General features: G+C 37.5%; 1 protein-coding gene across 5 annotated transcripts in view; it reads left to right on the top strand.

Annotated features, from left to right (window-relative positions):
- Positions 1-1,548: 1,548 nt before the first annotated feature.
- Positions 1,549-24,393, top strand: part of DMXL2 (Dmx like 2) — a 47,995-nt gene continuing 25,150 nt past the window's right edge. For 4 of the 5 annotated variants that reach the window (XM_021537464.3, XM_021537462.3, XM_021537463.3 and 1 more), the window contains exons 1-17: positions 1,549-1,703; positions 9,614-9,739; positions 11,458-11,529; positions 12,192-12,270; positions 12,924-13,080; positions 13,458-13,524; positions 14,277-14,455; positions 14,770-14,953; positions 16,205-16,379; positions 17,084-17,317; positions 17,434-17,711; positions 17,884-18,580; positions 20,223-20,344; positions 21,232-21,321; positions 22,710-22,827; positions 23,578-23,697; positions 24,155-24,382. In XM_021537464.3, coding sequence (XP_021393139.2) covers positions 1,617-1,703; positions 9,614-9,739; positions 11,458-11,529; positions 12,192-12,270; positions 12,924-13,080; positions 13,458-13,524; positions 14,277-14,455; positions 14,770-14,953; positions 16,205-16,379; positions 17,084-17,317; positions 17,434-17,711; positions 17,884-18,580; positions 20,223-20,344; positions 21,232-21,321; positions 22,710-22,827; positions 23,578-23,697; positions 24,155-24,382 — 3,013 coding nt within the window. In that variant the 5' untranslated portion in view covers positions 1,549-1,616. The remainder of the gene's footprint in view (positions 1,704-9,613; positions 9,740-11,457; positions 11,530-12,191; positions 12,271-12,923; positions 13,081-13,457; positions 13,525-14,276; positions 14,456-14,769; positions 14,954-16,204; positions 16,380-17,083; positions 17,318-17,433; positions 17,712-17,883; positions 18,581-20,222; positions 20,345-21,231; positions 21,322-22,709; positions 22,828-23,577; positions 23,698-24,154; positions 24,383-24,393) is intronic. The other variant, XM_021537465.3, reaches the window with a different exon arrangement.

The raw sequence follows: 24,393 nt of genomic DNA, 5'->3' as shown, positions 1-24,393 counted from the left end.
TTTCAGGCATTAGCTGGACTTAGTTCCACTCATTAAAACAAACAAACAAACATCCTAACCAAAACAAAAAAGCTCCACCAAGCAGTTTTTGCCTTTAAGTCCTGTTGCAGGCATTAAAAAAAAAAAAAAAAAACTCACTCAAAATAAAAATCAGTTGTGAATTACACATCTTATGTGGAAGAGCCTTCAATCAGAAAAGTTATGGAATAGTGAGCTGAAGCACATGAACATTAGATAGTGCTTTCATGTGTAACCAGGTCAACTGAAGGTCTAGATGTTTTTTTTTCCTTTTTTCCTTTTTCCACAGCTAGAGACACTTGGTCTTTTTAAAGGGATTGCCTATAACAAGTACAGGAGTAGACAAAATCTGAAGTGTTTTCATGATGATGTTTTTTCAATTCCTAGGTAACTTGACTTTGTGTTTATTTACCTCTACACTTTGAGTAGTATTTCGTTTATGTAGTAAGTGATGTACACTTGTAAGAAGCAGTACAAGGTAAGATGAATCTTGTAGCCTTGACTTAGGCAATACTGCCATAGACTTTAAAGGAGAGGGAGCTTTGCAGCTTCAATTATTAGCAACAGTGACTCTACTGACCTAGGACAGGAAAACAGAGAATTTTACTTATGTCATGACACACAGCACACAGAGTATTTTTAGTCCCCCACTCAGAGTTTAGAATCCCTTCCAAAAGATTTCTCAGATCCAGTATTCTCCACACCACTGAGATAGAGGACAGGCATACTTAACGGCTTTAGTTTTCAAGAGTGTTTGGCCGCTATTACAAATAAAGCAGCAAAAGCCTGGCCGTATTTTATGTGAGATGCACGAAATTTAACTGAACTCCTTAACCAAAGCCCCCACACTGCGGGCACATCCTGCCCCCGCTGCGGGCACTGCTGGAACGACGCTGGTGCATTCCCGAGAGCATCCCAAGCGCGCTGGGATCTGACCAGGCGAGAGGATCCCCAAGGGAAACAAACCAATCCACCCTGAGAAGCACTACACACATACACGGACGCGCGCGTGTGTGTATATATGTCTGTATGCATGTATGTAATGTATATATGTATGTATGTGCGGCAGCGCGCCGCACCTGCCGGGCTGAGGACAGCGCTCCCGAGGAGCGCCCCGCCCGCCGCGCTCCCGGGACACGCCTCCCGCCGCCGCCGCGGCAGCCGAACGCGGGGGCGGCCGAACGCGGGGGCGGCCGAACGCGGGGGCAGCCGAACGCGGGGGCGGCCGAACGCCGGGGCAGCCGTGCTCCCGTCCCTGCCGCCCGAGCGGCGAGGCCGGCCCGCTCACCTCGCGGCGCCGCGGTCCGTGCCCGCTCCCGGCCCGCCCTCCCTCCTCACGGCACCGACCGCCGCCCCGGCCCGGCCCCGCGCGCCCCTCACAGCCCTCAGCCCCGCCCGCAGGCACGCGCGCGGCCGGGCCCGCCTCCCGCGCGCGCAGGGGGCGGTGCCCGCGCGCGCGAGCGCGCCTCACCTGATCCGGGCGCTGCCCGGCGCGTGCGCCGCCCGCGTGCGCGCGCGCGCCCCCCTCCCGCCCCTCGCGCGCGCGCGCGCCCGCGGAGCCATCCGGGTCCCGGCGGCGCGGCGGGGCCGGGGCCGCGATGCATCTGCACCAGGTGCTGACCGGCGCCGTCAACCCCGGCGACAACGGGTACTCCGTGGGCAGCGTGCAGGACACCCCCTTCACGGTAACGGGCGCCGCGGCCTGGGCACGGCGGCCTGGCCCGGGGCCGGCGGAGGGAGGGCAGCCCGGCGGGCGGAGCGGGACCGGCGCGGCTGGGGCGGCCGGCGATCGCCCGCCAGCCCCGGCCAGCGCCCCGTCCTCTGCACCACCCGCGCGTGTGCTCGGCGCCTGCCTGCCTGCATCTTTTAATCCTGTTAAATGTGTTCGCGTGTGCGTTTGTGTCTCATCTGCAAAGCGCACTAGGGTTCTGACGAAGCCTGCCCGCTATTGATGAGCGTCTGCCTTCCATTACTGAGGCCGATAAAACGCGAATTTGTCAAATGCTCCCCTCAAACTAGAAAAGAAATAGAAGAAATAGAAAGAGATGATAAAGAGATAGACGAAGTGAATTTCAAGAGCCCCGTAGTTTATAAAACTGTTTGTTTCTCATTCACCAGCTATTTTTGTTTATTGTCAATTTCTAATGTAAGTTTCACTACGTTAGGTTATGTACGCTTGGTATGCTTTGATTTTAGTGAGTAATCAGCTTCTGCAGTGTTTTCCTGCTGCCATCTAATCGGTTTCTTATTCTTGAGGTATCACTTGTCTTACTGCATTTTATATTAGCGAGATTATATCCCAGGCACAGACCAATTCCAAGCAAAATGATGCAGAACATCCTTTTTGGTGTAAAATAAATGTCAGCAGACTCATGAAACATTTAAAGCTTGCAGTGAATTATTATAGATGTCTTATTTCAGTAATGAATGCTGGAGAGTCTTAAGAAATAAAAGGTGCCATGTTTGTCTTTATTTTCCTGGTTCTGCTGCTATGCAGCCATACTGCTATTAAAGGGACCTCTGTTACTTTTAATATTTATATAAGAACTCATTTACTCATATTTGCATTCCAGTGTGTTTCTTTTTACTATGACAATTTGAAAAGTCAATCATATGATATTATGCAACACAACTTTATGCTAATTCTTGTCATAGTTTTGATAACATCAATAATGAATCATAATGTCTATTGTGGTTTATACAAGAATTTTCCAAGAGCAAAGGTAGTATGTTCTAAAACAATGCAGTATTGCTTGGTAGGATTTTAATTATGGAGCTACATATAACAGACCACACTGTTTCTCTGGTGGCTGCTATATCCAATTTTTTTAAAATGCAATAAACAAGGAACTAAAGAGATAAGTATGTTTTTATAAATGTATCTTCTGGACTTCCATAGCTATAACTTTCTTCTTTGCTTTTTCTTCATTCTCTGTATTCATGGTATTATTTCCTGCTCTTTTAGGCCTTGATCCTAGAGTAAACTGTATAGTTAAAAACTGCCTGCAGACAGTTTAGGGTCTTACATCCAGATTCTTAGGAAATTCAAACCTGTGTGACTTAGTAGAATCATAATCTACCATTGACTGCCGGCAGTTCATTGGTGCCTAACCTCAAATTCTGTCAGTCTATATCACCTGTATGGGCAGAGCTTTGTGCCCCCAAACCACTGAGCTGTTTGGAGCCAGAATTTCAGCTCAGATCCTGGGGCAGATTTTGCAGTTCAGGTGCCAGAGTGGTTCAGAGACAGACTCTGCAGCCCTGCTCTGAAGCCCCAGCACCTGTCAGGCACTGGCACACAGCACCAGCAGAGCAGGACGAGGGCAAGGGAGATGTGCACAGCACACTGAGACTCTGTGGGTGTCTGTGGGAATCCATAGGGCTGTGGCACAGGAGCTGCTGTTTGTGTGCACATGTGCCCACTCACGTTTTGGTTGGTGGTTGGGCGTTGAGAATGGTTCAAAACTGCTACAACTGATTCATCACAGGCACTTGAAATACAGCTTTTTTTGTGTGCAGAAATGAATCACTGCTGTTAAAAATACTCTGCTTAACAGCAGAATAATAGCTTGGGTATGTATATATATGTACCCACTAGTTAATAGGTTTGGAACTATTTCCCTTTTTTCTTGAGGAGGAGTAGGAGAAGAAAATTCCTCTTAAGATGAATATACTTTAGATGCCTAAGTCCAGCAATCTTAGGATTCTGAGAGCAGAAACACATTTTCTTCTAACTTGATTAGGGACATTACAATTCTCAGGTTCTTCATTCTTCCCTTCTTTGGTTTGTCCTTGGCTTGTTTACATGACTCCTTGCTGGGGGATAAAGGTAAGCTTTTAATTTCCGAGTCGGTGTAGCTAGAGGTAAGATGATAACGCAATCTGACTCAACTTTTTAAAAGCTTTGGTAAAAGTCATCTAGTCATCTAGCTTTCTGACAATAAGACAGGGAAAATAATTTTTCCACTGTTTTTTTCTCTGCCTGCTAAAACATAGGTAGGAGTCCACCTGAGGACTCCCACAAACGCCATAAAACTGTAGAGATCCAAAGAAATAGACAGGGGGCTGTAGGTTGGCTACAGAGGTCTTGTCAGTGCTTATTCTGGAATGTGCAGGGTGCTTTCCTCCCTCAGCTCCCACATCTGCCTGCAGCAATCCTGACATATATCCAGCCTTTCCCAAGGAAGGGCTGAGGCACAGAGATGTGTGGTATGCCTGCTGGAGGGTCTGGTAGAGCAGATAATACACAGGAAAAACTGTTGGAAGGGTGATTAGAAGCAAAATAGCTCCATAATGTTGTCTTGTACCAGACAGTCTCCTCAGCCTCCTTTGTCTGAGCTCTGGAAAAGATACTGCTTAAGCAAGGGGTTGAAGTACTGAATGACAGAAGTTCTGGGAATAATTCTGTGCACTTTTCAGCTTTCTGTTAGTTCATATTCTCATTTTAGCAAATATTGCTAACTGTGTTCCACAGGTGAGTTTACAGAAGGTTGAGGGTTGAGCTTTAAGCAAAGGGCCTTACAGCACACACCCTGCCTTGACAGAAGAGATATCTATGCCTCACAGTCTAACTGGAAGCTAATAAGCTTTTAAAGGTACTAAAATGCATTTTTCAAACCACAGCTGATTTCATTTAGCTTTTGTTCTGAAAGAGCTGGTTAAGCAGCTACAGCAGAATGTAACTGTTTCTAAGGTTAGTCTGGTTTTAAAAATGAATAGATAAAAATAGCTATGTCATTTACCTAGAGGCTGGATTCTGTAAGTATAAAAATTTCAAGTGTCAGACAAACAGGAAATAATATTTACTTCTGCACTATTTGCACAAAATACAAAATTATAAACATTCTTAATGAAAAATCAAAAGGTCAGCTTTTAGGGATATCTAAGAACTTTACTGATAAAAGTTAGAAAAAATTCATTTATTATTTTTCATTTTTGAAAAGGATAAGCTTCTTAACGTATTTCTTGACAGTACTGACACTTGGCCTGGAGGTGCTTGTGATGAATTCCAGAAGCTGTTGCAGATGAGTTTCCCACACACCTGTAAATTTTTTACCTCTTTGAAATCTTCATTCACATGGATGTCCACAAGATACAGCAATTGAGAATTGGTTTTCTCTGCTGTGTCGGGTTCTCCTACTTTTTCACTGCTTTATCCTTCTTAAAACACTTATTTGCAAATCCCTCTGTTATATATTACTGTCTACATATATCTATATGTTCTACACAGTTTTTATGTAAACTGGATTAGAGATGCTTAATATCTGAATACTTACTAAGTTCTTTTATCTCTGTATGTTTAAGCATGTTGTAAAGTATTTAATAATGAGTTTGTCTGAAATGTCAATTTAGGAAAGCCTTTTTTACAGGCCATGGGCTAGTAGTAAGTAGGGAGTTGTTTCTCAGTTATTTTGCTAGGCTGCATTAAGTGTATGTAATTCTAGTAGTACTTGGGAGGAGGAGGGGGAGGAAGTGTAAGCCTTGTGTCCATTGATGAGAGCTTGGAAACAGTTCAGGACTCAGGTGTCTTCATCGCTAAGTGGAAGGTGGAGGAATTTCTGCCAGAAACTTAAAGATGAGTGTTGTTTTACTAGAGGAGTCCTTTAAGCGTAATACAGACCTTCAGGTTTCAATAGATGTTTTAATTTATGTAATTTTAGATGTTTATTATTTTTTTTTTAATAGTATTGTGGGCTAGATCTGTTTCTTCCACATCATTTACCATCTCTAAATGCTTCTGCACCCCTGATAGTACACACAGGAGCTTGAGGACTTGTGTTTTATTACGTTTATGCCTAATTTGTAAAGAGTTGCAGGTTATAGAAAGATATTTTTGTTGGCTTTTTTATACAGTGAAAAGTATTTGTATAAAGAAAAACCAAGATGAGAATGTGAAGGAATAATTGTTTCACTGTCTCTTAATTGCAGAAGCAAACTGGAAAACATGAGCAGCTGAAAAAGACTGTTCTGCTTTCAGAATGCATGTTCTGCTTTCATATTATCTGAAAACTGAGGATATAGCATAAACTCTTACAGTAGGACACAATGTCCTACTTCCGTGTGGTGCACTTGCATTCAATTAAAGTTTTGTAATTGTTCATTCCAGTGGTCCCAGATCTTGACAGATAGAACAGACATTGGCAAACTACAGCTTATTAGTTGCTTATGGATCCTGAAAGTCATCCTTGCATTCTGGCAGTTTTACAACTCCATTTAATTTTCTCCTTGAAGTTATCAGCAACATTAGAAATGGAGGTTGGCAGATACTCCATGTGGGTGGTTCTTACTGCACTTGTTTTGTTTAGTCACTGCTCATAATTCTGTTTATTTAAGAGCTCTGTGCTGCTCTCATCCATTACTGTATCTCAGTGCTCTATTTTTCATATTTCCTGTCTGTATGGCTTACCAATTTTCCATTCCTTTTTTCAGGCTAGGCAGGTTGTCAGTCTGCTACCACCAATATTGTGGCCTCTGTTTCTCTGGCAGGAAAGACCTGTGGTGGCACAAATGACCTCATGAAGATGTTGTCAGCTGAATCCTTAAGGAGGAACTACTGATGTTAAATATTATGACACTTCCCTGTTCTTTGTCACTATGGGGTGTTTCTGCTGCATTACCAGCTTAAAGACAAAAGAAAAGAGGATTTAGCAGAAAAGTGTTCTCTTCAAGTATAAACATGTTAATGTAATGAAGACATCATAAAAGCAATCAAATGAAAAACTTGTATTTAGGCACTTAACATGAAATATGAAAATGTCTTTCAGTACATAAAAGTATATGGATCTTTTCCAAATGTGTGTTCTAATGAATTTATAAAATAATTTCAAAATTTCATATACTTTGAAGAAATAAGTCACATTCTTAGAACAAATATCTACACTCAGAAAATGACCCCAGAACCAAGAGATAGCAGCACGTGCTCTAACAACCTAGAGCTGAAGGCTGGCATCCTGCTGCTGGGAATGGGTTCTGCCTACCCCCGAACCAAGGGATCCCCTCTCTTGGCACAGGATGCTCAGGTTGCTGAGTCACTTGTTGGTGCAGCAGTGAACACAGGCAAAGAGTAGGATGGCTGCAAGTGACAGTAATAAGATTTCAGAAAGGAAAGAGATCTCTGTATCTTGATGAATAAGAACCACCTTTTTATTTAACTGTGTAAAAATATGCTAAATAGCTAATTAGCTGAAAATTTAATGCTTTGTTGGTGAAATAAGTGCAGGTAGGGAACAGGAGAGATGAAAAACTAAAATGTTTGAATAGAAAGACACTAAATTCTTTTGCTTCACAGAATAAACAGACACAGCCAAGTATGAAATATTTTCTGTTTCATGCATTATGAGCTGTACACACACATACAATGGGCATGTTTAAGAGCACTAAGCATAAGGAAAGCGAAGTTGAGAAGTCTTTTCCTTTTATAATTTCTGAGATACACATGCATGTCTCTTGCTAATAAAATTGCAACTAATGATAAGTTATGTATAATTTATAATGTAATTTGAAATTTGCAACTCAAGTTATGAATACAAACAGTGACTAGGGGATTTGAAAAGTTTAAGTCCTCGTTTTAAGTGGATCAGCACCTCTTTTTATTTAGATAATTTAAGTCACATCTTTTAGTAGGTTTGTACTGGTAGCTATGAAGAAGACTATTGAAAAGAAGATGAGTAAATTCTTTTCTGTTTTAATGCTCACCCTTTGAAGTTTAAGTAGGAGAATCAATTTCTTGTGAATATTTGAATTCAAAATAAATTATTGGAACAAGAGGATGTGCTTTTATTTTCCTGTCTGCTTCTGGGCATTCACATCCTGGTCTTAATCTTCTTCCTTCTTACTAAGGAGCCTATACTGTTTCATCCAGTATTCAACACTTATGGTGACGCTTGTTTTATAAAGAAACCCTCTATAAAAATAGGAAAGCAACAAAACAAAAGGATTTTCTGTTCAATGCCAGAATTTATTTCAGAATCTCATCTTTCATTCTCTTACATTCTGGAAATAATCCTATTCAATTTTAATAATAATTTACTCCCTTCCAGACTGAGTCGAATAATCACATAGCCTAGTCATCAAGGAGCTGGATATTCTGTTACACAGAGAATCTCCCTCCAACAACCTTTTAGCAATCCTGCTTACATTGTGAATCACTCCAGTATCAGTTCCTCAGAGCTCCCCAGAACAGCAGTGTGGGTTATTATGTCTCACACAACACTGTGTCACTCTATTTCTGTGAGATGACCTTGCAGATCTTTTAGACAATCTGTTTTATCTGCAATTTTCATTTTTGTGTGTCCAGTTGTAAGGTGTGTTAATTTCTGGGGACTGAGTTTCTGCTTTGCTGCTTGCTGTTTCCTTCTGTTTCATGCAGTGACGTCCTTTCACTAAATTAAGCTCTTTTTTTCAGCCTTTCTCACTTGTTGCTCCTTCCCAGGAGAATTAGAAGTAGGCATAGAAAGTCATGAGACCTAAACTGTCCATTCTAATTCCAGTTGTTGTGTTGCACCCTTATTTTAGTGCAGCCACCCAGGGGCACTAGTGGCAAATCAATACAAATACAACTATTAGACATTTACAAAAAAGTAGCCTTTACACTGATTGATCTCAAAGGAGAGGGCAAGGGCTGACTATTTTGGAAATTATTGTGAAAAATCCTGTGAACAGGTTAAAGTGATAAGTAATTTTGTACCATCTGAAATTAACTGTGGAGGACTTGCACTCTGTGCTTAACTCACCTGTTGTAAAATTTCTGCCTACTGTATTGGAATCAGTGGAAAACTTACTTTAAGGAAAGAGACTTCCAGCTCTAACTGTAAAAGGCTTAGTGGAGATTGATCCTAGGGAGAGATTTCTGTGTCTGAAGGTGGGAGCTCAGTAGGACAGATAATCTGGAGTGATTAAACTTTTTAGAACAGGTGAAAGGTTGGCAGACAGGTATATATTTATCCTGCCAATAAAAAGTGCTGCAGGCTATCACTGTTTTACAGCTACTACGTAAACAAATTATTTAGAATATAGAGTATATTGCACAACAGTATATCCAAAAGAAATCTTTGTTGTTTTACAGTCTTATAGTAATGTACACTTCTTAAAACAGAAAAGCCCAGAAATTACATTCTTATATAAAAGAATCCCTTAACAATCTTGATTTAAACAAAAATAACAAAGAAGACAGATGGGGGTACAAGACGCCTATTGAAGACAGATACATGCAAATTCATTAAAAAATGCTCCTGGCTTGACTGCCTTGCTTGAAGAGGCAACAAGAATTGGAAGGGAGAAAAAAATCAACTAAAAACTAAAACAAAAAAAGAAAAAGTAAACAGAGAGCTCAAGTTCTCTATGTAAGTTTAGGAGTTTGGTTGGTTTATTTACTGTTTCTGTTTGCTGTGATTTAAATCCTGGTAGAGTTATGGTCTTCCTTGCTACTTTGTTTCTCCTTGTTGCTCACTGAATTAGTGAGGAACAAACCCACTACACTGTAACTTGCTGTTTAACTGGGATATTTACATCTTCCAAAAACATCACTCCTGTAACAAGTGTTCATTTAGCTTTTAAAATAAACATGTAATTTTATTTCTTTTAAAACTTATTTCAGGCATATGGCTCTGGTTGTGACATTGTTATTCTGGCAAATGACTTTGAATGTGTGCAGATTATTCCCGGTGCTAAACATGGAAACATCCAGGTCAGTTGTGTGGAGTGCTCCCAGCGACAAGGCAGGGTAAGGATTTTAATAAATCTGTATTGAATTTTTAAAATTTTGAGAATCTAAAATTGAATAATTAAATGGAAACATAATACATGAAGGGAATGTAAGAGTTAATTTCACAATAAAGATTATGGTTTACTGGTCTGGGACTTTCTGAGTAACGCCTCTTGTGTTAGTCTTATTCTTTCAATTTATCAGTAATTTGGGGGGGTGAAGAGGGTAGAGGAAGCAGGAGACATGTTGGAACAAAGGTTTTATTCTCTTTCTGCTACCTGCAGTAAGAGGTGTCACAAAATGTGGACAGATGCATTAAATATAGTACAATATCAGAACTGGAATGGTACTGAAATTATGTTACTGGCTCTATTTTGTGTTCTTTCATCTAACTAAAGAAGAAATGGATAAATCGTTTAACTACACATATATATGCACATATGTGTACATGCTTGTGTGTCTTGCAAAGTAATGAATTTGAAATACTTACATGTTAGAAAGGCTTCAGCACATTTAATGTGTTTAGAAGTGCTACACTATCAGCTGTCATAGCTGCATGGCCCCTTGACTTGCTTTGTGGTTTCATTTTAAATCCCTAAACAATGCTAGAGAGACAGGTTAGAAAGAGGAGGGAAAAAATTTCTAGGAACACTGAACAAATTTTGTTTGTCAGTTGTCACTTCTGACTAGAATTAGCTGGGTAAAAATTGGTACCAGTACTGAGGAAGCTCTAGTTAGGATTTGGGCAGATTTAGTTGGCAGAGCCATTGAACTTCAGCAGTGCAGTTCCAGTAAGAGTGGGAGAGAGAGTCCAGCTTCAGAGATGGTCACTACAAGACCACCACAAACCCCTGGATGGTTCTGCATTCAGGACTCTGAACTCATGGTCTGTTCTTTACTTGGGGACTGACTGTTGTTGAAACCTTCTCTCCCCCTCCCCCTAAGGAAGAAATAAGATTTCATAATAAATGTCGTGAAACTTCTGCATCACTTCTGTTTTGAGGAAATCAGATCCTGGATGGGAAGGAACTTAAACAGTTTTTCTTTAAAAAATCTTTTAAAGAAAGAGGAATTTTAAAGATATTTAAAAGTTAAAATACTCCTAATATGAGTATTAGGAACAGGCCCAGATAAATACCTAAGAAATACTATTTTGTGTTTAGAGATTTCAGTGAGTAAGTGGGTGAAAGAAACTGAGGGGTTCAATGACATATGTACTTAAATTTTTCTATTTACCATTTATCTCCTCTCAAAATGTATTTGAATGTTAAAAATAGAATTGCATTTCTTTCCGCTTCTTGTAACTATTATTTAGTGATTTAGTGATACAGAGTGGAATCTATGGACACAGACACTAATAATTAATGCATTAGTTAGCTGTGAAGTACACAGAACATGAGCAGAAGCAGTGAAGGCATCAACTTTCTCTTATGCATTAAGAGTAGTTGCCCTGGTAGTTGCCACTCAGTGAGACGTCTGCCGTGTTTAGAGTTAAAATATGAAAGGTGGGCTTCTTCAAGAGTGTGTTTTCCTCAATTGCCTTAAGAAAATATACCCATAACACAGTTAATTACATTTGTATTAATTTCACTTTTCAATAACCCTGGCACATAGAAGAGGTGCTGGAAATTCTTTAGCTATTTTGGAATACTAAGGAGCACTTACTCCACTTGCCTCCTAACCTTACATTTTGAGTCTTCAACTTTTTTTTTTTTTTTTCTCTTTCCTTTCCCCAGATTGCAGCATCGTATGGAAACGCTGTTTGCATTTTTGAACCACTTGGTATAAATTCTCATAAAAGAAACAGTGTAAGTGTGTATTTCATAATTTTGATTCTGTTTAGGCTCTTAGAAGAGGCAAAAGTCTATCTGCAAGTTATTTTTATTATATTATGTCGGCACACAACAGAATAATGGATAAACAGTTTCCACCATTCATAATACAACTGGATGGGTAGACTCTTCCACTGAATGAACTGTGGACTGCACTTCTCCTAAGTTCCCAGCATCTTGTTCTTGAGGCTCATGCTAGAATGGCAAGCTGGTATTTCTTACTTGAAGAGTGTCAGAGATGCAGTACAGAAATATAACACAGACTTCTTTATGCACCCAGAATGTTTTAACAGCACAGCCATGGCCGAGTACTTGAGTACTGGGGATGTTCTCAAGCAGATTTCACAATCTTTTTGGCAGCTATACTGCTATCCCTTATGTTCCTGTATGGTCACAGTAGTTCATAGTAATCTGCAGAAATATTTGTATGTGGAACACATCCAGGTCTGGTTTGCAGGGCACCCTGGGATGCACTTACATTTTACAAAACAATTTAAATATTAAAACTAGATTTAGCAATCTACCACTGAATACTTTTGCAACAGGCTCAATAGCAATTTCATATAGAAAGAAATACCAATATTTTTATTTTTTGCTGTTGATATGAGAATTAATCCTTGACTGTTTTTATGCTACAGCAGCTAAAGTGTCAGTGGCTAAAAACTGGGCAATTCTTCCTCAGTTCTATGACTTACAACCTGGCCTGGGATCCTCAAGGTAATGCATCATTTGTGAAGTATTTGGTCAGCATTTGTAGCTAGAATGAATTGAACACAAAATGTTTTTAATGTAATAAAGCGAGAGCTTGAATATGCAGATTTTAAATTACCTCTTCTCAGGCAGTGTTGCATAAAATGTGAGGCTACAGTTAACATTTGTTAAGATGCTGTGCCAAGTGTTTGCATCTCGTATGTAAGATCTTAGTTTGGGAATCACAGTGTTAAGTTGACTTAAATTGTCACTTATAACCATTTAAATAAAATTTTAGCACAAATAAAGTCAACAGTGTACCTAGACATGAATCTTTCTAAGATGTCTGTGTATTTATTTGAGATGTGAATAGCTATTAAACATCTGCAACATTTATTAGTAAATACTATTCTATGATTCCAAGTTCTCCCTTTAACAATGCAGAAAGAGAAGCTAAATAAATAACCTTGGTAATCTTTCTTATAAGATACTATAAATTCAAAATGTTTTAATAAAACTAGCTGGTTGAGATGATGGAATACCCTATAATATTTAAAATGGACTAAAGTTTAGCTTTCAACCTGCTCTGGATAATTCACAACAAATTATGATGAGAGGCTTAATCTTTGCACATACCTTCATCATCCTGGTTCCATAGCTTTGGTGTCATTCCCTTTCAGGTAACAGGTTATTGACAGCAACGGACTTTTTGCAATTGTGGGCCCCTCCGTCTGATGACATTCTAGAGGAAGATGAAGATGATGATGCCAGCAATCAGATCAAGGATGATAAAGTTCTCCCCATTCTAAATGACTGGAAATGTGTCTGGCAGTGCAAGTGAGATAATTTTTGTTTTAAGACAAATTGCAGTGCTACCTCACCTATATTTTAAAATGTGCTTTTAAATACTCTAAAATTCAAACAATATAAGGTATTACAAATAAAAAATCCTCACTCCTCTTGGATCTAACATAGGCTTGCTGTACTTAAACCAGTTTTTTGATCTGTCTTTTCAATAAAGTATGAAAATACTTTTATGCTCCTGCTATTCAAAAAGTACGCTCAAAGAAACAACTATAAAATACTTAATCTAATTTTTACGTAATTTAATATTAAATTTAAATAATGAACAGTAACACTGAATCGACTGAATACCTATGGAGTAATATTTTAGAATAAATAGACCTTACTTAACTCACTCTTGTGTTCTGTAGGACTGCAACATCAGTACATTTGATGTCATGGTCTCCTGATGGTGAATATTTCGCAACAGCTGGGAAGGTAAGGACAAAAAAGAGTAATTGAGTTTTTGCAGTATTCTTTATTTGTTTGACAAAAGTAAGTAATATGAATAGTCGTGGACCATACATTCTATGCTAGTCTTAGCAAAGGTAAATTATGATCTCATGTAATGCTGTATTTTTGTGTAACTCCATGGATTTTAGCAACAATAAATTGGATTTATCTATGTACTCTTACTGAATACATGAATGAATGACAGTGATACAGGCTTGTATGTTTGTATGTGTAATATACATATATATATATATATATATATGATTTTTTTAATATGTAGTATACCTAGATGAATTTTTAGATATACATAAACCATTTTTTCTACTTCTGTTGAAAGTAATGAGATTGTTAGGATAGAGCACATACACATTTAAATTGGTATAATATGCACATGTCTGGATAAATTCAAGAAGGTTTTTATTTAGTGAATTCTGCGTTCAGTTATCAATTCTATTTCTGTTTGCAATATTTTTTGTCAAATCACTATTCAAGCTAAGTTTTCCATTAATAATTCTCTTTAATGTGACCTCTCATTTGAATTATTCTTTTTGGTTTACAAGTCTCAATAGGTAAGCACTTTTTGCTTGCACCTACTGTTAGTTGAACAGTGAGATAATTTTAGTTCTTAGCCAAGTTTTCATGAATAGTACCAGAACAGCAGTTTCTTATCGCTTGTGATATTCTTTTTGTTACATTTTTAATTATAGCTACCTTTGGCTTTTTATTGCTTTACCTAGGATGACTGCCTCTTGAAGGTTTGGTATCCTATGACTGGTTGGAAGTCATCTCTCCTGCCCCAAGAGAATGAAGAAAAGAAAAAATGCTCAGAGGATGTGCAGTTTTCCTTTGTTTATTTGGCGCATCCCCGAGCAGTGACAGGATTTTCCTGGAGGAACATCAGCAAGTACATGCCCAGGTTTGAAAGCTGCCTTTTTTCAAAAAGCAAGCAAGCCTTTGATCAGATGTTTTTTTAACATTCTGCTTAATGTTTTGCCATCAAGACATGAGACTTCTCTTCTTATACTTTCAAGAAAAAAAGCATACCAACTCCTTCCCAAAAACTTCTGTATCACCAGGTTTAATAACAATAGTCATGTTAACCTTCAGTTATGGGAGAAGCAGAAATTTGGATAAAACAGTAACTACTAAATTCTTGTACACTCCCCTAATTTCTGCTGTGTCTCTGTAGCTGAGTTACCCAAGCAGTAATTTTGCTGTCTTTGCCATCAGGGGGTTGGTCTGTAATGTGTTACTCACATCATGCCTCGATGGCATCTGCCGGCTGTGGGCAGAGACGCTGCTACCCGAAGATACTCTCCTGGGGGAGCAGATCTGTGAAACCACCACTTCCAGCATCAGCAGCACCATCTCTCAGTCTGGAAAGCAAAAGGACACTATACAGCATGCACTAGAGGTACATGTAAATACTTCATCTGTGAAATCTTTATTTCACGATTCTTAAAACTTTAAATATTTAAGGATATAAAGCTCTAAGAATGTATATTATGTAATCTCTATATGCATAACAAAATAACCTGAATTATTCCATATCAGGTTTTGAAGTCAGTTACTAAACACTGAAAAAGTCAGAGACTCCAACTCTGCATTCAAGCACCATGTTTTTAAAACTCAGTTTGCTTTTTCTGTAGTTAACTAACAGCGATGGAAAGGACAATATTCAGTGTGGAATGGTAATGATAGTTTCATTCTGATTGGGTCTGAAAGTCTGCAATTATAAAGACAATGAAAAGAGTAAATAAACTCTTTTAAATTCTAGTTATTTCATTAGATAATTTTGTTTCAGGTGACAGTCTTACATTCTTAGCGAGTCTATTATAAAGTTTACAGTAAGACAAAACCTGTCTGTAGAAGTGGCTGCTCCTATTGCTTAACAAGCACCTTTTTCCCATGAGAAAGTGCATACCAAAGATCATCTACAGCCATAAATACCTGTGTGAGAATGTTTCAATTAAGCTGCGTGGGATGTGTGAGAGTGTCCGAGATAAAAGAGAAACATCTGTTCTGCCATTTAGTTGTGTGATTGGTCAGTCTCCTAATCTGTGTAGTTGATCCTTCTTGTACACTGAAGAAACGTATAAATACTCAAGTGTGTTTAATAAAGACAATCCTTCTAGATGACAAAATTGTGGTCTAATATCCTCAATTGCTACACTATCAATATAAAAACAGGGAAAGATAAGAAAACAAAAAAACCCACCCCCACCACTCATTTGTAGACTATTACAATAAGACCAAGTTTTTACTTCTTAAATATCATGACCATAATTATACTTTGGGCTGTTCAATCAGTTGTGCTGTTTACATGCTCTGAGAAATTTTCAGTCATACAAAAATTATATCACAAAAGTTGCTGTATTTAGATAATTTTAATCTTGTTCATGAATGTTGTGCAAAATCCTGTGTATTTTTGTGGTGTTGTTGAGTAGATATTAAAAGAGCTTTTAGAAGCCTGTTAGAAGAGCTTTACTTTTAGGTAGATCAGATGTACATAAGTGTTACTAATCTGTGTTGAAATATGTTTAAAATAATCCTTTTGAAATTAGTCTTCATTTCTTTGGTAGAAGCTATAGGCTTTATATAAGTGTAACTTTTTATCTTACAGTGTTTTTGATATTTATTAGTCTATTTTTTATAACTACAACAGACAATTCATCATTTGAAAAATATGAGAAAAGGACAAAGGAGATCTTCAGTTCTTGTTACCCACACGGATGTACAGCCAGATCAGCAGGGCACTCATGAAGTTCAGCGTCACATTTCCCATCAAGCAAATGCACTTGGTCACTTCCACATAGCAGCAAGCATCAACCCTAATACAGGTGAAACACAACCACTTATTAGACTGCAATAATGTATTTGCACGACATGAAAAAAATAAAGGAAGCTGAGTTAGATAAAGGGAACTTGTAGGAAGTCTGTTATTTGGCATAGAGGTTTTTAAGGCCAATTAAGCTGAATTTATTCTGAATACCTTCAGCACCTTTATGAGCAAATTAAATTCATCTTTGCAGATCAGAAGGCAAAAAAAGCATAAATTTCCAATCTAGTTGATGTTTGATTCTTGGGTTTGGGAGCTATGGTATATGACGAATAGAGTAATTGCATCCTACAGAATGTAGTGATTGAAAAAGAGGTGTATCAAGAGTCTTTTGGTGGGAAACCAGGTGCTTTTTATGGAATAATGCAGAAAGAGCAGTGACATGCTTTACCTAAAATCCATACATGAAAGTCAACACTGCAACATATGAAACTGAGCAGTTAGAACCACTAAATACCATTTACCATTCACATAAGAATAAATTTTCATGTAATTTTTTGACCTTAAAATATCTGTTTTCATTATAATTGGATGTAAAATCTTGATCTTTAGCTTTTTAATATTGCAGGCACAAATTATGTTATACCTAAAATAAGTGAAATGTGTGTGGATACCTATATGAATAAAAATATGTTATTATATAACTTTATATACTTTTATATAGTTTAATACATAGGGTTTTATTTTGTTTCAAAATATCCACAGATATTCCTTCAGTGTTGGCTGGAACTGCTTTTAATATAGATGAAGGAAGTGGAGGCTTCGTTGTCCACTGGCTGAATAATAAAGAATTTCATTTTACGTCCTCTATTGAAGTATTCATGCAGCATCTAAGAAAAATTTCAGAACAACAACTAGAACAAGATTTTGATATTGAAGCTGAAGAGGAAGAAGAAACGGAAGAAAAAGAAAAAGGCTTACATATGAAGTTAGATCATGGTTAGTAATCTGGTTAGTTCTGATCAGCTAGTACTATGAGCAGATTAAAAAATACTGTGTTTTGAATGGAAACTGATAGGGCAATCTTTGCATAAAATGGCACATTTCTGTTACAGATTTGTCTATAGACAGAGAATCAGAGACAGGGACTGGTACAGGCTCTTCAGAACATGAAGATGGAGAAAGAGAGGGAAGCCCCAAAACATCTCTGCTAGCGGGCCCACGCCTGCCTCTGCCGACAGTTTTGTTGGACCGGAAAATCGACTTGCTCCTAACGGAATGGAACAGGAATCCAGATATGCTTTTTACTATCCATCCTGTTGATGGCACCTTTCTAGTGTGGCATGTGAAGTATTTAGATGAACACACTCCAGGCATCTTTCGACAAGTTCAGGTATGGCATGTGTGAAAGGGTTTTATTATTTTTGATGTTAACAAACATTATCCTTTGCTTTAGACCTGAACATCGGTAGGAATTTCAAGTACTTACTGTAAAACAGTTAGCATTTATTCAGGCTGAAGCTGAGTTCTATATTCTAATTTTTGGTTTTTTATTTTTTTTTTAGGTTTCATTTTCTTCCAGGATTCCTGTTGCATTTCCATCTGGAGATGCTAGCTCCCTTAGTAAAAATATTATGATGTATGCCTGCCCTGTCTTTGTAAAAGACAGCAGCAGTGCTGCAAAGCAGAAAACAATGGACTTTCCAGATAATACTCTAGCCAGTAAAGGACCAAGCTTTGCCCAGGACAGTGCAAATGTGAATATAATTTCTCCTGTGGTAATGATGATTTCAAAACATATAGATGGCTCTCTAAACCAGTGGGCTGTTACTTTTGCTGATAAATCAGCCTTCACTACTGTGCTAACTGTATCCCATAAGTTCAGGTACTGTGGGCACCGCTTTCACCTCAATGATCTGGCCTGCCATTCTGTTTTACCACTGCTGCTGACGTCTTCTCACCACAATGCTCTGTTGACTCCTGAGTCAGACACTTCCTGGGACTCTGACAGGATAAACAGGATGATGGATCCTATTAAACATAAGAGAGGTTCTTCTAAGCAGCAACTTAAAAATGCAGCAACCCGTACATTCCATGACCCAAATGCAATCTATAGTGAGCTGATTCTGTGGCGAGTAGACCCCATAGGACCTTTATCCTACACTGGAGGAGTGTCTGAGCTGGCTCGAATTAACTCTCTTCACACCTCTGCTTTCTCTAATGTAGCCTGGCTTCCAACACTAATTCCCAGCTATTGCCTTGGTGAGTATACCTGGCATGTTTCCCTATAGAGTTAACACTGTGAGTTGTAGAATTAATTTGTTAAAATAAATTACTGTTTTATTTGGAGTGTATTTATATTCACTTTTCAAAAATTTCCTTTTACTATGCAAATTAAGCATTTTTACTTTGTGGTTAAGCTACTGCAAATCACTTGCAGTGGTCTGAGTGTGTCTGCAGTCCCTGTGAATCAGCTGCCACTCAGGAGCTCCTTTGTGTGAGTAAGCACTCCTTGCTCCCACAGAGAACAAGATGCTGCCTTTCCCAGCACTTCAGGCAGCTTCCTTGAGTGCTCTCTGCATTGATGTGGTTTGCAAATGCAGGTGTGCTGATGGTTTAGGGTGCTGGCCACGTGCAGCTGCAGGGGCAGTGGCTTGAACAGAGCTAGTATTTGGACCACCTGAACATCAAAACTATAGGGCAAGATTTCCAGCCAAAATCAGCATTATCAAATTCCTTTAACTGCTATAAACTGCTTAGGAGGTTCTGAAACACTACTGAAATTTGTCAGACCACCAGAAGCTTACAAAAGCCCAGTTAGAACCCAAGATATTTATAAATAAATAGACTACATTAACTTTGCAGAACTGTAAAGAACAATTTTTCAGAGGTCAGACTCTACAACATCTGATGCCCTTGGCCAAGTCTTCAGTTTTTGTTTTTAATTTTAGGGCTTTCCATTGCAATTAAGAAAATTACTTCTACAAATGTTACCCTATCCAGCCACACAGATACTTATTTTCTAATTATCACAAAGATGCTGTTGTAGTAGTTGTCATCTTTGTATACAGTACTAAAAGCCATTTGTACTGTGGGTGTAACATTAAATTTTATATTAATGTAAAGTTATAAATACACAATATATTTGATTTAAAATAAAACAAATTCAATTTCTCTGCTTACATAGTAACATTCTGGGCTGTCTGTATCCCACAAAGTGTTCTAAATACAAATAATGAGCTGCATTCTTGTAGTTTGGAGGAAAATGTATATCAGAGTGTCAAGCCTAATATATATACTGTTGAGAAACAAAAAAAGACACTCTTAGAATTTTTCATATTTTATTCAGAACTGTGGACAGATCTATTTCTCCTTCCACTTTTATATCTGCACTTTCAACTGCAGGGCAGAAGGGAATATTCACAGAGGTTAATTTTATGCAAAGAGCCTAGAGTCAATAAACAAGGAAGAAAGCTATGGCTGAATAGCTTCTCCTTAGACTCGTACCCTGAATTGTTTGTGACAACCTTGGCAATCTGGAGTTGGCTCTTCAAGCAATGCCATGGAGGTGACAGTGAATCAAACATCACCAGAGTAAAGCATGGCAACATTCCCTTAGGTGTACTACAGACTGGGGCTTATGTGAGTAGTGTTTGTAAACATACATGAGTTCAGCTTAGATTATTGAACCTTTTTTAAGGAGTTCTGGGTACATTCATGAACAGAAAGAGGATTATTTCAAAGTTCAAATAATGTTGTATTAATGCACACATTTGCTTAGGTTTTTTGCTTTAATGCTTTATGAAAATTATGTTTGAAGCATGTTCACATACTGAGGATTGTAATAGACTGCCTGATGGCATTGACTGCCATTCTTTATGACTTTTTTTGTGTCTTCTATTAGGTACCTATTGCAACTCTGCTAGTGCTTGCTTTGTTGCATCAGATGGCAAAAATCTGAGGCTCTATCAAGCTGTTGTAGATGCACGAAAACTTCTGGATGAATTATCTGACCCTGAATCATCTGTAAGTTTTATGTAGCAATGGTTTGGTTTGAAACTGTTAAGATACAAGTAACATAACTCACTTTTTCTCCCTTCCAGTGGTTTGTCTTCCTTTAGTTCTGTGTGATTTTTGTGCTATTCCATGTGTAGATCTTATGCCTTGCATAGTTGCATGTTTTGCAGCTGTCCTTAAGCAGTAGCAGAAAAAAATGCAGCTATTATTACTAAAAGTGTCTGCACTGAACCAAAATTTCCCATATAAGTTTCCACAACCTGTGGCAGGTAGGAAAAGAAGAAATAGCATTTCTTAGTTTGTCCTCTCAGAAAAGTGGAGTCAAGAGCAAGAGGGAAGATGAAAACAGAAAAGCAAGGCTGAGGTGTATCCACCTAAGTTACATCTATATATGAGGAAGGGCAGAGATGGTGGGATATAAGGGAGTCAGCTACATACTTCTGTTATTTTATAAACCATCCTGCAAGACAGCGCCTGTCAGTATTCAGATCTGACAGTCTGAAGAATCTGTTCTAGGAGCTTATAAGCAGTACTGAAGGTGTTTTCTACATGTTGTGACAAAACCTGAAGCTTGAAAAAGAAGTGAAATGGTATATTGTTTCTCTTTGCACAGACACATTATGTGTGTTATGCAAGGATAAATCTTTAAATTAGCAATATTTAGCTTCCATAAAAACTGGTGTTTCATCCCCATGAAGAGAGCTAGCTACTGACTCACAACAGTGCACATGCTTTGATAAATACATTATTCATGAGTGTCAAAGTGACAGCTGCAAGAACTGTTACAGTTTGTGCCAACAAGAAAAAATGGAAGCATCAGTTTATCATAAGCAACTGCAATTTTCTTCTGTCCAAAGGAAAAATATACTAATTCTACTCATATTTCTCTGTTTCAGAAACTTATTGGGGAGGTGTTTAATATTGTGAGCCAACAATCTACTGCTCGACCGGGATGTATCATTGAGCTCGATGCAATAACTAACAAAGTAAATAAATGGTTGACTCTTTAAGGGTGTCACATAAGGGTGTTTAATAACTTTATTTGTTAATTTTTTTGCTGATTAGCCTAATCTGTTGAAAAGACATACAAGAGATTACATTTCTCTATGGTGACAATGATTGCGTTGAATTTTTGTGAATATTGAGATGCCTTGAGCATTTTACTAAGGCAACATTTTTTTACCTGCTAAGAGCTCAAAGTTCATTTTTAGAGTAAAGATATATTTTCTAAGCATAATTATTGAAGAAAACAAAACTTTACTAAAGAATGTTTTCCATGGTATCATAATTTAAAGGAAATAATTACAATCCCCTTAAATCCAAACAAACAAAAATAAATTTTAAATAAGTTTTAAAAGCCAAAACCTAAAAACTAGATCTAACTATCCAAAATGTAAGACTGATAGCCAGGTATGACTTCAAGCTTTTTGTGTTTGTGTTGTAAGATGAATTTATGAATTAACACAGCTCTACTTCTCAATCAATTATCAGGTAGGATAATTGAACCTCCTTCTTACTCAGTTATTTTGATGATATATGCTTCAGTGATGTTTTCTGTTAGCAGCCTGTAAAAACAGTGAGTTTTACCTATTTTAATTAGAAAACTGTGGAGTTTTGACATTTATAAATAAGTATTTCTCTGTTGTCAATAAATTTCTGTGTCTTTTACATATCAATAACATACAATCTTCGAATTTAAGTTCAGATTTACAGAACATTTTCCTATAATTGTTATAAATCAGTGCAAGAAATACTGTCTTGTTTGTCTGGGAAAAAAAAAAAAAAAGGTGTTTTGCAGCATAACTTTGCCATCACTCTATTTTGAGGATGCATTTTTCCTTACCAGCAGGGAAGGATTTCACCATGAGCAGCCTTCTCTGTAGCAAGGTAGAGTTACTGTAAAGAAATATGTTGCTGTCAGAAAAGATAGATGTTAAGATATCTAAAAGAAGGAAAATCTACAATTTGTTCCCTTTTCCAGATTTCCCAAGCAATTCACTGCAGACATCTCCTCCCACTGAAGTGGGATAAAAATCTGAGACTTTTTGCAACTGTTATTTATTCAACACCAAATAAATAAAAATGAATCAGATAATAATTCATCTGTCAATAACTGCAGCAGAAGTGTTATTACAGAACTGGTCTATCCTGACAGACCTTGGTGAAATTATTTCAATATACAAATGATGAGTTCTAGAACATGCTGTTTGTAATATGAAAGGAAAATATTTGGGTTTTCTGATAATAATTTTAAACTTTATAAAAGAAAGTCTTCCTCACTGTTAGCTAGATTGCACAGAGGAAATAATTAATTGCATTAATACTAAATTTTATTGTACTGTTCTGGAAGCATAACAATTGCTCAATGTTTCAGTGTGGCTCAAACACACAGTTGCTTCATGTCTTCCAAGAAGACTTCATTTTGGGATACAAGCCACATAAGGAGGATGCAGAAGGGAAGGAAACTGAGATATTTTTCCAGCCATCACAAGGTATAGCATAAAATAACTAAAATTAATTAAATTGGTACCAAAAACATGTTACTCAAGAATACTAAAATCTGGCTGGCATGTGATAATTTACTTTTAAATTATAATATGTAAAATTTAGTGAAATGGCTGTTATGTATTGCTCATATGAATTGTTGCTAAATGGTGTTAAATAAAAACTTTTTAATTGCTTAGAGTGAAACAGCTTATATGACAAAGTACATTTTTCAAAGTGTTTATGTTGTATATAAAATGTGAACAGAACAGAAGCACATTTTCTGCTTCAATAGGTGTTTGAAGGTAATGATGTCAATATATCTGGCTTTCAAGTTAAGGCAATGGAAAGACAACCAGAATTTCACTGGAAAGTCTGGTAGTAGACTTAAAACTTCAAAAGAAAAAGGAAGACAGGTAGAAGAGTCTTTATAATCTGGCAAAATAGTTCAAACTGAATGGTAAGGCAAATATCTAATAAATTAGATTTGCCATTAATACTCAGATTGTAAGTCAGTATCTGTTTTGTAATTTTTCTGCTGTCATAAGCAATCAAAATGTCAATTAAAGCATGGTACTAATGACACTGTTTCAATATTTTGATTTATTATCTAACCATTTATTTCAAAGATGAGATTTTTATTGCCAGTAGTTTTTAGAGAATCTTTTGCTATGGAAAAATTATTTAGGTTAAATATAAATTTCACTACCCTAGATCAATATATATTATATAGTATATATATGATATGTAAATTACAGGGTATCGTCCACCACCTTTCTCAGAGAAGTTCTACCTGGTAGTAATTGAAAAAGATAGTAGTGGCTGTTCTGTTCTTCAAATGTGGCATCTTCATCTCAAATCTGTGCAAGCCTGTTTAGGTGAGTGAGTAATTGTAATTTTCTTAGACATTTATGTCATATTACTTAAGATAAAACAAACTTAACTGGTTTATTATGAAACAAATTGTATCACCTTTGCCCAGCAGAAGCCTGAAAATCAAGAATCTTCTGAATAATATATTAATGTAATAGAAGCAGTAAAGTTCCTTACAAATACTGATTGCATTCTATACTACTAACAATATAAAAATGTAATGGGATGAGTAATGTGCTTAAGCAGTGGCTTCTTTATTTCAGACTATCGGTATTACAGAATGTTATGGATGTCTTAAATCTTAAAGTCACAGCATGCAATAAAACTGACACAGCATGCACACATCATATAATTATTTTGTGTGCAACTTGAGCTCTTGTAAAAACAAATAAATTTGATTATCAGATATTCATGCTTTATCCTTACAAACAATTTAACACTGCTGGCATTTTTTTTATATAGCAAAACCAACTGAAGCGTCTTCAGCAGATAACAAGCTTAGTGTACCTGAGCAAAAGACTGTGGATTCTTCTCCAGATGTATCACCTGGCATAAGTCCCATACCACGATCTTCATCAATTGCTAACCTCCAGACTGCTAGTAAACTCATTCTGAGCTCCAGACTTGTGTATAGCCAACCCCTGGATCTTCCTGTTGGTGTGGAAGTAGTAAGAGCAACTCCTTCAGCGGGTAACTTTAAC

This window comes from Lonchura striata, chromosome 11 (assembly GCF_046129695.1).
Source record: "Lonchura striata isolate bLonStr1 chromosome 11, bLonStr1.mat, whole genome shotgun sequence".
NCBI lineage: Eukaryota > Metazoa > Chordata > Aves > Passeriformes > Estrildidae > Lonchura > Lonchura striata.
Note: the sequence above shows the minus strand (reverse complement) of the source record. Positions and strands in the feature narration are given on the sequence as shown.